At 33.8% G+C, this 15641-nt stretch overlaps 2 protein-coding genes across 2 annotated transcripts; both read left to right on the top strand.

The window, feature by feature from the left end:
• Positions 1–6034: 6034 nt before the first annotated feature.
• On the top strand, positions 6035–10288 carry LOC111808151 (putative RNA-dependent RNA polymerase 1). Its single transcript, XM_087116894.1, has 4 exons — positions 6035–6794; positions 7036–8867; positions 9063–9213; positions 9354–10288. The coding sequence occupies exons 1-4, from the start codon at positions 6204–6206 to the stop codon at positions 10173–10175; spliced, it is 3396 nt and encodes a 1131-aa protein (XP_086973020.1). The 5' UTR covers positions 6035–6203; the 3' UTR covers positions 10176–10288.
• Positions 10289–11495: 1207 nt separating this feature from the next.
• On the top strand, positions 11496–14931 carry LOC111808832 (protein FLX-like 3). The gene is made up of 4 exons (XM_023695032.2): positions 11496–11685; positions 13476–14012; positions 14171–14313; positions 14441–14931. Exons 2-4 carry the CDS (start codon positions 13486–13488, stop codon positions 14554–14556), a joined length of 786 nt encoding a protein of 261 aa, XP_023550800.1. The 5' UTR covers positions 11496–11685; positions 13476–13485; the 3' UTR covers positions 14557–14931.
• The last annotated feature ends 710 nt before the right edge of the window (positions 14932–15641 follow it).

Genomic DNA, 15641 nt, shown 5'->3' with positions numbered 1-15641 from the left:
TCCGAGTTTCGGTACCTTCAAAATCGAATCGTGATAATCATGGTGAGCAATTTGTATGCAGGATGATTGAAAAAAAAAATATATATATATATATATATATATGCTATGAACAACATGGAGACTATTTCCTACACTTTTCTCTAAGAAATCTAACATACGTTTTTTTTTTTTTAATTTTATTTATTTATTTTTTTTTTATACAAACCTGTTTAATTTGGAAGTAGGTTTGAGCTGAGATTAAAAAAGTCAGAACCTAACCATTGTCATCTCCTACATCTTAGGAGACTTATTCCTCTTAATTCCTTACATGTTTTTTCCAAAAGCTTTGGAAGATGTGGTTGCATGTGTTATTTTAATTTTGGTGGCACTCTTGGTTTTTGGCTTTGATTGTCAATAAACACGTCATGAGTGTTGTCCAAATTGCCTTCATCGGAGCCATAGCATTAGCGATCACTTTCCATATGGCCAAGCTTGTCCAATCGCGTCAATCCTAAAACTTGCTTATATTGTATTATCAAAATAATTTACAAGTATTGTGTACACTTAAATAATGAAGTATAACATATGAAACTTTGTGTGTCATATGCACTCAAAATAATTCTCACATTTGATGTCACTTCGGGTTTGGTGAGATTAGAAAAAGAAAGAAGATAAAATCGAAGACTTGGATGGAGGATGCCCAGTGGGGATACCCTTCCATTTCTTCTAACCATTATCACAAAATGTGTATCTTATTCATCTTTGTCCATAAAAACATAAGCATAATTTTGTGTTTGATGTAAATTTCAATTTCAATCAAGACTATTTCAGCTGTGTGCTGCACTCACCATTTTGAAAAAAAATAGAATAGAATCACACAAATATGAACCGCAAATATGAACTGGTTGATAATTCTCTTAGGAAAAATCACCAACCTTGACTTGCTTTCATGATAAGGTATGTATGATGTTTCTCCAATTAATTTGTAAATATTCGGGTCAAGTAATTAGAAAATTTAAGAGCAGACATATATAATTATGATTAAATCATGAGTATTGTACATTAAATAAGGGTAGATTTGATAATGGTTTAATTTGGAAATAGGTTTGAGCTAGAATTGGAAAAGCCAAAGCCAAAAAGAGTCATACAAAGTTCCCTCACCATTGTCATCTCTTACATTTTAGGCTTAATCCCCTTAGTTCCTTACATGTTTTCCCAAAAGCCTCTGAGGCTGTGGTTGAATTGATCGTCTTTTATTTTTGGTGGTATTCTTTATTATTGACTACGCCAATGGTTACTTCACTGTCAATAAATCTATCATACAATCTGAATATCTGTTCAAATCACCATCTCGGAGTCATAGCATCAACGGCGTTTTTAGTATGGTCAAGCTTGTTGAGCCGCGTCCACCCTAAAACTTGATTACATTATGTTATCAAAATAATTTACAAGTATTGTGTACATGTAAATAATAAAGTACTACTCATGAAACTTTATATGTTTCATATGTACTCAAAATAAGATGGATTGAATAACGATATAGTTAAAATTATTAAAAAATGAATTTTGATATAATAAAAATCTTAATGTTTAAATTGTTTTTTGAACAAGGATCGAACTTTAAAAAATGAGTATATACAAACCATTGTTAGCTCATGTTAGTCTAAGATGATTATTATTACTATGTATATACCATTGTTACCTCATTATTACTATGTATATATCATTGTTACCTCATGTTATCATCTTAAGATGATTATTATTACTATTTTTTTCGTTCTCTTACACTTGCACTTTAGAATGTTACTTAAATTATCATAGTAAAGATCCAATTTTAGTACTAGAAAACTAGAGTAACAAAGTTGAATAGATGTAAATGATACATAAATCTAATATAATATTGTATTAAGTTTGTTCTCCATAATTTTAATTTATACCGACTAAATTTCTAAACTATAACCAAGGTCATAGTTTTTTAATTTTTAGTTTTTAATTGTAGGTCTAATAAATTATATTTTATTCTATATTTTTAAAATTTATAAATTTATTAAATACAAGATTGAAGGCTAACAATTTAATAGACCCAAATATAACCTAATTTGAATGTCTATTTATATCAATGTTTCATACTCATAATAAATACCTTTCTTAGTTAGGTGTAAATTAATTTATCTACCTACATAGATAAACGGAATTAAAATTATATTTTCTACAAAAATTGTATATATTTAATTAAAATAGCGTTAACAATAATTTTAATAAATTTAAACACAAAAATAATAAGAACAAAAAGCTGCTTTCTAATAGTGTGGCAGGAGATAAAAGATTCTGACATGAGATTATTGGTTGGCTATATTTATTAACATTTAAATGAATTGTTAGAAGATAAATTGTGCTCAAGATTCCTTCAAATTTTATTCAACTAGATTTTAGGGAAGAGATAAAACCAATTTACATCGAATTAACAATCCAATGAAATTAAATGTTATAAATAACTAATTCCACATCAATTTTCATTTTAGTTTTTTCTTAGTTTTCATCACTTCAAAATTGTACGATACATGTGAATGAGCAAAACAGTTGAAGGGTTGGGAATGGAGATCAGTGTTACAGACTTAATCAAATCTACAAGAGAAGGAGGGGATCTTGTGGTGCTGGAAGGAAAGAACAAATAAAAGCCGAAACTGTAAGTAGTGTTGGAGGCTGCATCGATTCTGGTGGACCTAGCCAAGGCTGTTTTTAATATTGAAAAGAAAAAAAGAGAAACACTCGCGAAAGGAAGACGCCTAGCCGTGCACCTGCGAGGAGGAAGATGGTCAAGAAAACTGAGTTTAGCAATCCGACACTTTAGTCCAGTTAACCATCCAAATTGAAAAGGGATAATTACTATGATACATAATATAAAAAATAGAAAATGAAGGCTTGAAGGGAGCCTTTAATCTCTCCTCATTATTTTATCTAATTATGTGAATATATAATTATTTAGATATTTCCATGCATATCCATAAAATCCATAAATACTTTATGAACAATTCCATTGAGATAAATTAGATAAAATGAGGGTAAAAAGAAGAAATATCTCCTATCCCCATCCCAATGTATAAATAATATCAATATATTAAAGATGGCTAAAAAAAATACATATTTATAAATAAAAAAATATAGTACCTCTTCTATTTTATTACATCACAACAACAGTAATTGTTATTTTATTTCTACGGCCTGGCCCGATCAGTTTGGTTTTTTTTTTGTCCCTACCAATAAATAAACTATATTTTGATTTTACCATAGAGGAGGAGAGGAGGAGATTGTTGAATGAACACGAAAACAAAAACAAGGAGGGGATGGAGTGTTGATTATAGATGATGTTGGTAGAGAAAGGAGTATATGCTTGAAGTAGTGGAAAATAGGAAGGAGTGATACGTACTGCTTGATGACGCAGAATGCGTTGGTGGAAGAGACACATTGAAAGCATAAGAACACCTCCAACTATGGAGCTTTCGAACAGACGAGGAAATTGTTGATAATATTGATGTTTGAAAGAGAGAAGAAGGATTTGGAGTTAGAGGGAGGTATCATTGAAAAAACAGAGAAAGGGGCAGCAAAATAAGGGCAGATGACTACCATTTTTTCTTTTTTTTTTAATTTTAAATAGCTTGTTGATAATTTTTAAAACCTATTCTTTTCAAACATAAATGATAAATTCTAATTAATTTTTTTTTAATTATTATTTTCTTACAGGAAGAATGTTCGTCTCCGAATTTGAAGTGTTTTTTCATTGTATAAGAATAGATGTTGAAGGGAAGCATAAATGATAATTGGTTTCGATAAATTAGTAATTGATTTTTTTTTAATCATTATTTTCTTACTGTGAAGATGTTGGTCTCGGAATTTGAAGTGTTTTTTCATTTTTAAGAATAGATGTTGAAGAGAAGCATAAATGTAATTGGTTTGTTTGGAACGGTAACAACTACTACTTCCTTTCACGAGTTTAATTTCAGTAATGACACATCAGATTGCATGCCCCTCTAATTTTGTATATGTTTTACTTGTTTCGTAATATTTAGATTCATTTTAGATAAATTCTTTTTCTAAACCCTAAATTTTTAATATATAAGAAATCCGTATTTCCAATAAATAAAAATTAAAAAAATTCAAATTATCATAGAATTGTATGAGAGGATGTTCCTATGGCTATCCCTTGTTGCAACCGTGGGCAATGAACTCTGTAGAAGGGATTTCAAGAAAGATAAAGGAAATATTGGATTAAAATGTTTTTATAGAACTCTGTAGAGGGGATTTCAAGAAAGATAAAAGGAAATATTGGATTATTGGATTAAAATGTAATTTCTATAAAATTAGGGGCTGTAATCCCAATTTTCTTAATCTAACTAGACAATTCAGACTAACCCAACTCGAATTAAGGGTTGGGTTGATCATCTTTCCAAAATCCGAATTGATTCATTTTCGTTTTAGGTTTATAATACAAAAATCTTGGGTTGACCCAAATTAAATAAAACTTATAAAATATTCCTGCTAAAAAAAATTTGAGTGTATTCACAAGTTTGGTAATTTTGATTTTGAGCAGGTTAGACTCCTTTCAAATTCATCATTTGTATGGTTTTTTTAAACTAACCATTTTTATTATTTTAAATTAAAAAAATTAGAAAAATCAACCCTACACAGATGTAACAAGCCTCCAACCAATACATTTGCCAGAAGAAGATGCGCAAGCAAAGCGAGTATCCGGCGATTCCTAAGATGTAAGCGAAGTTGAGAGAGCGAGTCGTGGATATAGATGGAAACGAAATTCACCTAGTAGTTCAGAAACAAATATATAAGTAAGAACCACAACGGATTATCCTTGCCTGAAAATAAACTCATTTTCATTTTAAAAGCACATGTTAACTAAAAAAACATTTTAAATATGTGTTTTTATAGCAACAATTGAGATATTGAACCTTCCACTTTCTTTATTTTATTTTTATTTTTATTTTTTCTTATTATTATATTCTTACATGGTTTTTTATTTTTGAAATATAATTTTATTATTAAATTTATTTGAGAATAATTATTAATAAGAAGGATTAATAACTCAAAAACTCTCCATTTTAAGAAATATTATTTATATAAAATAATTTATAGATTAGGAAAGTGGCAGATAATTTATTATTGTACATAATAAAAAAGTTTTGACTTGTGATTAATTATATATATTCAATCACAAATATATATTCAGTTTTTAGTGGAATGAAAATAAAAAAAAATCTTTTTTTTTAAGGGGAAGAATTTGCTGAAATTCTACATCCCACCTTCCCATTACCTTCTTGTTTGGAAACTTGTGTCCCAAGTTTCTATTTTGCTCTACACTCTTATTATTAAAACTAAATAAATAAATAAGCTTTTTTTTTTCCTTCTCATTTAAATTTATTAGTATATAAAAAAATTTCTACAAAAATATAATTAAACTCAAATAAAATACAAATTTCTGAAATGATAATAGATCCGTCTATCCTCCCTCTACCTTGACAACTGATGTTTCTTAGAAGAAAAAAAAATTATGTTAAACTAATCGTTAATGTAATTTCATTTAATATGCAAAAAAAAAAAAAAAAAAAAGTGTATGACTAATTATTTTAAATTAAAAAAAATGGTGATCCAATCTACTTGCTTTAGAATTTGTTCAATTATAACAAGTGGAACATTTTTCCATCTTAAACGCGTGGAGCCCACAATTATAACAAGTGGAACATTTTTCCATCTTAAACGCGTGGAGCCCATTTGGAAAATGCAAACAAAAAGTTAAGATTCTTATGGAAATATTTAACTACATTATTTTTTTTTAATAAATGGAATGCTTTTGAATATCTCTTAATGTTGATAAAGTTCAACAAATATTAAAAAAAAAAAAAAAAAAAAATTATATGTAATAAATAAAAGATTAAGCATAAACTTGGTTTAAAAGGTAGTGACTTGACTTGACTTGACTCCCCAGTATAGTTTCCCTTTGTATTCCTTATAAATTACATATTTTTGCTTCCTATTTTCCCCACACAGCTTTCATCAATATCTCTATTTCTTCTACAGGTACTCTCATCATCAACAAATAAAATACAAAACTAACTTATTTTATTACGTTGTCTCATAGTATTGATTATATAATAATATATGTTTTTTTTGTTTGTCCATTTTTTTAGCCCTCAAACATTACACTAATTTAATTAATGCAATACTTTGGAAAACATGCAGTTGAAAAAAACATGGCTACAACAAACGACATGGGAAAGACGATCGAGATTTTTGGATTCCCCGCAGAGGTCACCGCCGACGAGGTGAAGGAATTTATCGAGAATCACACGGGAGACGGAACGGTGTTGACGGTGAGGATTTCCAAACCCAATGCCGAAAAAGCCCGGTTCACATTCGCCACGGTCCGGTTCACCAGCAAACTCGGGGGTGAGTATGTGGTGGCGCAGGCGGCGGCGGAGAAGCGTCTGTGGTTCGGAAGTCTGTATCTGAAGGCTAGAAAAGTGGAGAGGGAGATCAAGACGACGGCGGCGGCGAGAGTTCACGGCGAGTTGGAGAGAATGGAAAACGTGAATGTGCAGTGGGGAAACCTGGTTTCGAAGGAGGAAATGAAGGTGATTTGGAAGGGGGAAAAATGGAGTGTGGAATATGGAATTGGAGTAAGGAAATTGGGGTTTTATTTGAGCTATGAGGGTGTTGAGTACAAAATGGAGCTCTGTTTTGAGAATATTCTCGGAGTTCAGCTTCGTTGCTCTGATGATCGCGGTTCCAAGCATTTTCTCATTCAGGTTTGTCTTGTGACTTTGCTTTAGACTTTTCCAAAAGGCTACCAAGAGAGTATTCTTTATTTATAAACTCATAATTATTCCTAAAATATTTATTTATTTATTTATTTATTTTTAAAACCTTTTCTCAATTTAAAAACATTTTTTAAAAATTAACTTCCGAGTGGTTGAAATTTATTTTAACTATGGTTGGAGTGGGTATTAAATCTCCGTTACATTATACTGAATTTGTTCGAATCGGCAGTTGCAGGGTGCTCCACGGATTTTCAAGAAAGCTCCATTGTCTTCTTCCTCTCGATTATCTTCAGAGGAATCCACTGGTTTCCGTTGGATCAGAGATGTGGATTTCACTCCATCTTCTTGCATCGGACAGTCTTTTGCTCTGTGTTTGGAACTTTCTCATGGAGATCAGCTTCCTTCTTTCTTCCAAACATTGGTCGGCTACAAAGAAAGCTATGCTCCATTCATTCTACACACAGGTTCTTCTTTATCCTCCATTTCAAATCTGGTACCTATCATTACTCCACCTCAAGGCTTTCATATCTCCTATAAAATTTTGTTCAAAATCAATGCCCTGCTTCAACATGGTTATCTTCCTGGACCAGCGCTGGATAATGAATTTTTCCGACTGGTCGATCCCAGTCGATTTCGTTCTGATTATGTCGAATATGCCCTAGACAAACTTTTTCATTTGAAGGAATGTTGCTATGAGCCACAAAAATGGCTCAAGCAGCAATATCTGTCATTCTACAGCTCTAAGCAGCTTCCATGGAAACCTAATGTTTCTTTGGATGATGGCCTGGTCTATGTGCACAGGGTTCAAATTACGCCTACTAAAGTGTACTTCCGTGGTCCGGAGGCGAATCTCTCTAATAGAGTAGTCCGTCATTTTATTGATGATGTTGATAATTTTCTTCGTGTGTCTTTTGTTGATGAGGAGTTAGATAAACTTCATTCCATTGATTTATCTCCGCGTACATCTGCTGAAAATGATTTAAGAACTAGAGTTTATGATAGAGTACTGTCGGTGTTAAGAAATGGTATAGTTATTGGTGATAAGAAGTTTGAGTTTCTTGCTTTCTCGGCGAGTCAACTACGGGAAAATTCTTGTTGGATGTTTGCTTCGAGGAAGGGGCTTAGTGCAGCAGATATCAGAGCGTGGATGGGTGACTTTCGTCAGATAAGAAATGTGGCAAAATATGCTGCTCGACTAGGCCAATCTTTTGGCTCATCCAGAAGAACTTTGTGTGTTGAACAACATGAAATTGAAGTTATTTCTGATGTTGAAGTTGAAACCAATAAAATTACTTATTGTTTCTCTGATGGGATTGGAAAAATATCTGGAACATTGGCTGAGAAGGTTGCTGAAAAATGTGGTTTAATCAGCCATACACCATCTGCCTTTCAGATCCGATATGCTGGATACAAGGGCGTTGTTGCTATCGACCCAACATCGACGAAGAAATTGTCGTTACGAAAGAGTATGTTGAAGTATACGTCGCTCGACACCCAAGTCGATGTCTTGTCATGGAGCAAGTACCAACCCTGTTTTCTTAACCGTCAGGTGATAAACCTTCTGTCCACTCTTGGAATTAAGGACCGCGTTTTTGTGAAAAAACAAAAGGAGGCTATAGATCAACTGGATTCCATTTTAGAAGATCCGTCGAGGGCATTAGAAGTGTTGGAGTTGATGTCCCCAGGGGAAATGACTAGTATTCTTAAGGAATTGCTTTTGCTTTACAAGCCAAATGAAGAGCCTTTTCTAAATATGATGCTACGAACATTTCGAGCAGCTAAATTGTTAGATTTGAGGACTAAATCAAGGATATTTGTTCCTAAGGGAAGGACAATGATGGGTTGCCTGGACGAAACCCGAACGTTAGAATACGGGCAGGTGTTTGTTCATTGCTCTCTCCCTGGAAGATCAAGCGAAAGTAATTTTGTTGTTAAGGGTAAAGTGGTGGTTGCTAAGAATCCCTGTTTACACCCAGGGGACGTGCGTTTGCTCGACGCTGTTGATGTGAAAGCTCTGCATCATATGGTGGATTGTGTTGTTTTTCCACAGAAAGGGGAAAGGTAAGCAAGTTTAACGTGTATGAATCGTTTATGTATTGAACACATTTCACATACCCATACTTGTTGTAAATTCATGCATTTTCCTTGATATTTATGGTAAGATTACTGACATACATTCATTAGTCTGTTTTTTATAGCAATTTTTTTAATCAGTTCTTGTTGTCCTTAACTTATATATCAAATTTGTTATGTTAGACCTCACCCAAATGAATGTTCTGGGAGTGATTTGGATGGTGACTTGTACTTTGTTGGTTGGGATCCGGAGCTGACTCGTATTAAACCAGTTAAACCTATGAGTTACGAGCCCGCACCAACTATGCGGTTGGATCACGATGTCACAATGGGGGTATGGTCTCAGGAAGTATTTATATCTATTGCAAATATGTACATCTTTTTTGTTCTTTTTTTTTTTTCATATATATAAATAAGATGCATTGTATATCAGATTTGAAAGTGTACAACAAATTCTCGATCATTTTGATACAGGAAGTGCAGGAATACTTGGTCAAGTACATGGTGAATGATGGTCTTGGAGGCATTGCAAATGCTCACACTGTGTTTGCAGATCAGAAGCCTAAAAAGGCAATGACTGCTGAATGTATTAAACTTGCAAAATTATTCTCCATTGCTGTTGACTTCCCCAAGACCGGTGTGCCAGCAAACTTTCCACACAATCTTCGTGTTCGTGAGTATCCAGATTTCATGGAGAAGCCCGACAAGCCGACTTATGTATCGAATGGTGTTCTTGGGAAGCTTTTTCGAGGAGTGAAAGATGTTTCTTCCGATGTCAACACCGTTGAAATCTTCTCTAGGGAAGTTGCTACCAAGTGCTACGATCCAGACATGGAAGTAGATGGTTTTGAGGATTACTTGAGCGAAGCTTTTGAGTACAAAGCCAGGTACGACTTCAAATTGGGGAACCTCATGGATTATTATGGTATCAAAACAGAACCTGAATTAATTAGTGGAAATATTTTGAGAATGGCCAAGTCTTTTGATAAAAGGAATGACATGGAACAAATTAGCCTTGCCATGAAATCACTAAGAAAAGAGGCAAGGTCTTGGTTCAATGAGAAAGGAAGTAAGTCTGCATACGACAAGGACGACAACAAAGATGAGGAATATGCAAAAGCATCTGCTTGGTACCGTGTCACGTATCATCCAGATTATTGGGGTCGTTACAATGAAGGTATGCAAAGAGATCATTTTTTGAGTTTCCCATGGTGCGTTTCTGACAAACTTATTCAAATCAAAAGAAAGAAGACATGCTTGGAAAATTTTTCACCGGTACTAACTTTTCGAGACTAGAATGTCTGATGTCTGTGTCCTTGAGTTCTAAGATGATACCATGATGTTGTAATTTATACTTTCCTACTCAAAGAAATTAATTTAGATGTTTTTGTTGGAAATTTTATACTTGATTTGATTAGATGATAATAATGAATTAAAAGCAAAGTAATTTATTGTATTATGAATTTCTATCGCCATTCTTTACATAATTTTAATTTTATCATGCAATCTTCCATGGATTCTTAGCAAAAATTTGGGGTTTTCACCCATAAAACATAAATAATACCCACAGTGTCATAAACATTTTCATATATTATTTCAGCAAAATTTATATAAAATACTTGTGATTCTTCCTTAGCCCCCCGGACTAAATGTTTCCCGCCCCATCAAACTGAACTAAAATAAAATTGCAAATAAAACGTGAGCAGGATTCGAGCCCGCGCCTTGGAACCATCACACAGTACAAAAATAAAATTGCAAAATGAAATGTGAGCGGCAGGATTCGAGCCCACATGATTTCTAGTCATGCCCGATAACCACTCCGGCACGCCCACTTGATGTTAACCTCTATGTATTAGAAAAAAATAATTTAAATACTTTATTAAAGAACATATTATATTCATAAACTTTTGTAATGGTGACTATTTAATCATTTTAAAACGATTTAGTCCATGTATGATTAATTTTCTAATAATTTAATCTTTATGATAAAAAATTATTTAATAAATTTTATTATATAGTTAGATCAAAATAAGTTAATTAGTGATGAAATTTGTTTTAAACTAAAAAGTCCAAGTCGTTAATTAATGAAAATCGATGATTTTTTTAAGATGTGGATTTTATTGCTACAAATTTGAAAGTACAAAGCCTAAATTATTACAAAATTAAAATATAGTTACTAAATCATTACAAATTAAATTATTACATCCCGACCAAAAATGTTTTTTTTTCCATGACAAATATGCTTTATAAGAAGAAAAAAAATAACAGGAAAACATATAGATATACAATATATTTAAAGAAAAAAACAATCTTCATGTTCACTTTGTGACGTTAATTATGATTTGGTAGATTATTGAAGTAAATGTTAGTCCATATTATTAATTACATTCTTACACAATATTTATAAAATTATTAAATTAATAAAAATGAGTTATTTTAATATTTTAATATTGTGTTATCATTTTATTTTGTTTTGACCTTTTTTATTTGTGTCGAAAATAAATTTATTCTTCTGTAAATGTCTTTTATAAATATCTCAAAAATATCTTTCAAGTTAATTTGGAGAAAGTTTCCTAAATTTTTATGGACATTTTATGTGCGGTGAGATTGAAGAAAAAATGGGCCGAAGGGTCCAATAGCGGTATAGGCCGGGAATGCGATGGCAACCGAAACTCTGAAGAAATCCGTTGATGATCGACAACTTGCCCTAGGGTTCCTAATTTTCCACAACTGGTGAACCCCCAAATCCTTCCTCGTCGGAGATTATACGATTTCGCCTCACCCTCCGCCTCTCCTTTTACTTCTTGTAAGTTAGTCTTCTTTCTACTACATAAATTTCAATCGCCCATGGATCGGAAATTAGTCGCTTAGAGCCTCTCCCGATGGAGGAACGAATTTTACCCGTTTTCTTCCTTACCTACGGGATCTTTTCCTTCGTCGGACCTTCGAAAATTTCGTCTTTCGTTTGATTTCTTCAAGGCAATTAGATTTATCGAAGGAGAAACCGCTATATACTGTTATATATTAATATATATTTATATGTTTACTTCCTTGTATACATGTACGCGTATGTTTTTAAACCTTGGGTGTTTTGGTTTCGATTGGTAAGGCAATGGTTCTACTCCGGGTGAGTATCGTTAAGGTAAGGTAGTCAATCTCTCGACTTGCACTCTGTATGGTAAGTTTTCCGGTAATCTATCGATCGGGACTAGCTATTCGATCCTTTCCTCTGTAGATTTCGAAGGCTATCGGAGTTTTGTGAGTTTGATATAGACATCTTGGCGTTCGGTTGAGTTCACATATTTGATTTTCTACGACCGAAAGGGGGTACTTTCCCGCTTAATGACCCTTTCGAAGCTGAAGCACTGGAACTGGAAAGAGTATGGACTTTACAACTATGGGAGCGATGGCATGGTTGAAAATGTTCAATAAATTGCAACTATATGGGAAAAAGGAGCATCGGAATTAAAGTTATTTAACCCGAAGAGATCTTGGCAACGAAGCCTGTGGCTGTGTTATTGGGAAAAATCTAGAGCTGGGTGCTAATACCTCGGACAATCTAAGAGCTGCCTGATTAGCGTTGAAAATCATGCATATTGTTCTTTGAAATATGAAGATCTTCAAATAATTTGCACCCAATTAGTATTTGGATTTCTTGAATAATTTTTTTTTCACAAAGTTGGTTCCTAAGAAACCATATTGGTATATGCTGAAGGTATTTTTGGAGGTCCGTGAAGTGAATTTGAAGCACCTTTGTAGACCAAACGAAGTTTCTGAATATACAATACCAGGAGAGAGGAATGTCCCTTCTTGTTATTTACTTCTCGCAATTTGTTGAAATTAACTGCATTATGCATCTTCAAGTGTCCTTTTAAAGGCCTCTAGGACAATGGCTTGGCTGTTCGTCGTAGTTTTCTGTTACTATAAATAAAAAGAACTCAAATCTTCCCTTCCTGCAGTTTGATAAATCTTAGGGCTCCATCTTCAGATGTGGTCAAGTGGTACCTTCATTATTTTTAGGTTGGTTTTAGTTTCCAGGCTGTTGAGTTCTCTTCATGAGTTGAAAAAGGATGGTCATTGATAATTTCCTATTATTCTTTTAGTCATATTCTATACTAAGGTTAATATTCATCTATCTGTGGACCATTGCCACAAGGCCTTGGATTATGAGATTAGGTTCCCGTTTATTTTCCATGATTGACACAGATGTGCGAGACATTTGGGTTCATGTTAGAGATATTTGTTGTAGCAGGCAGGTTTTCTTTCCTAGAGAAAAGAGCATTCTTATAGTTAAGACAGCAAAGTTCAGTGGAGTGGGGGTAAGGGTTGACATATTCAATATCCATTTAGTGATTGAACTTACCTGTGTTGTTGTGGCGTGATATGGAGCTTCTCTTAAGCCAAGTGGACTTAATTTGGCATGCATGGATTTTCGGAAGTGCCAGTAGAACTTAGAACTTCCAGAAGCTTTTACTATATTAGGTTCCCTATTGTGGGCTCAAAAGATAATACTTCATTACTTGACATTTGAGTTCAGCTTGGTTTAAATGAAAAATGTGCTTCCACCATTAGGTAATTGTTACATCATTTCTGCAGGACTTTAAGTATGGCAGGAAGAAATCGCTCATCACGCCACATTGATGGTTACCGAGTTTCCCGTGATGTCCCTAGATCCTACGTAGAACGAGTACCAGCACCCCTGCCTATTCATCCTGCAGCTTTGGAGGAGGAGCTTGAATTGCAGCATAGGGAAATGCAGAGAATAATTTCTGATAATCGCATGGTGATTGATGATAATACAATACTTCAAAGGGAGTTATCAGCTGCAAAAGAAGAAATTCACAGATTGAACCAGGCTATACCCAAAGTTCTGTCTGAGAAAGAAGCACAATCCAGGGAGTTACTTGAAAGAGGTTTGAAACTAGAAGCTGAGCTTCGTGCTTCTGAGCCTTTAAAGTCTGAGGTTCTGCATTTAAGAGGTGAGATTCAGAAATTGAATAATTTGAAGCAAGATTTGTCTGCTAAAGTCCAAAGCCTCACAAAGGATGTTACTCGATTGCAAGCTGAAAATCAGCAGCTAAATTCTATGAGAGCAGATATGGATGGATTGCTCAAGGAGCTTATTGAGGCCAGGTTTGAAATGGAAATTTTAATTGATTGGTGTTGGATCCTAGTCTATATTTTGTTCTTTTTGTAGTTAGGGTTTGGTACTAGGACAAGTCAAGATAAGCTTCAAGACCACATTAATTAGTCTATTGCATGATTGAATTGATCGTGCACAATGTTTTTAGGAGGGCTTATGAATATGAAAAGAAATCCAATGAAGAACAAAATGAACAAAAGCAAGCAATGGAGAAGAACCTTGTTTCAATGGCTCGTGAAATAGAGAAACTGCGAGCAGAGAAGCTCAACTTAGAGAGAGCACGGGGATTAGGTTATTTCTGTCTTTCTCTAATTTTTCTTTCTTTTTCCTTTTACAAAATTATTATCAACATGTGGACGTCTGGTTACATGCAACAATCGTAGCTAGTTGGTTTTAAGCTTCTGTTATACCTTTTTAGGTGCTGAGGGTTATGGGATCTTGAAAAGAAGTCCTGAACTGAGATACGCAGGTGGTCCATATGGTAATAACTATGGTAATTCATGGGCACCATATGAGAAGCGTAGCCGACGTTAAGTTTCAATCTTTCCCTTAGATGTCCTTCATTGGAGTTCAATTTCTGGTTTAACATCTTTACTTTCTTTGGAGAAGCTGCTTTTGAGAATTACCATTATCATCATGGTGTGAAATATCAACTAGTTAAGATTGTAACTGTAGTACTTTTTACTGTGACGAAAGTTATACTTTCATTGCATTATACTGTGTCATTTTATGCAAAGTTTATTTGAAGAATACAGAAAGACTACTGGCTGGGAAAAACATTTTTTGACGTTTCTCAACCAATCATTGAAACAAGTCTTTTTAAAAGAGAGAGAGAGGGAGAGGATATGATGTAAGCTCTGCAGAATTAGTAGAATAAATGTTGGTGGAGAAGTTTGATTCTGGTGACAAGTACTGTGATGAAAACATACTGTGATTCTTATTCCTATATCCAAATTTTCCAAAATATAGGCTTGTATTGAGGGATCCAGCTCTTTGGCTTATGGAGATGCTTTATATTGTTTTGGTTGATTATGCTTTATACGATTGAGTTGATTGCAACAGGCACTTCTTTTGTAAGATGATGTTTTCATCACATACCCATGCAAGTGAGTTGCTTGACAGTTCAGTTGCTTTTGTTGGAGATAAAAAGGCTCTATTGGACACGAGTTTTGTGAAGGATCCTATTGTGTGTTGAACATTAGATAAGAAGCCTACACACACACTTTACTATACATACTTTCATAGAAGTAGCCCCTACTACAGCAGGCCTATCTAATAAGTGCTCACGACTGATAAATCTGTGCTAAGGGTCTCCAATTTCTTAATCCCTGATCTACCCAGTTACTTGCGGATGATATCAAGCCTCTCACCAACATGATCTGCTAAGTAGAGTCTGTGCATAGGTCTGGAGCAATAGATCAGCATCAACATAAGGATGCTTTGTGGTTCTGTTGTCTTTACTCTGGCCTCGTTAAATTTGGAACTTTGGTATCTCCTGGGTATGCTTTTTTTTTTTTTTTTTTGCTAGTGTTGTGCAAGTCTTTTCGCAAATTTATCTATTTTGTTTGATTTGTATAGTCTTTTTGAATTTCGAACATTTGCATAAATTCCCAAAGCGT

This window comes from Cucurbita pepo, chromosome 13 (assembly GCF_057944985.1).
Source record: "Cucurbita pepo subsp. pepo isolate OVF chromosome 13, ASM5794498v1, whole genome shotgun sequence".
NCBI classification, from domain to species: Eukaryota; Viridiplantae; Streptophyta; class Magnoliopsida; order Cucurbitales; family Cucurbitaceae; genus Cucurbita; species Cucurbita pepo.
This window is presented reverse-complemented; position numbering and strand designations above follow the sequence as displayed.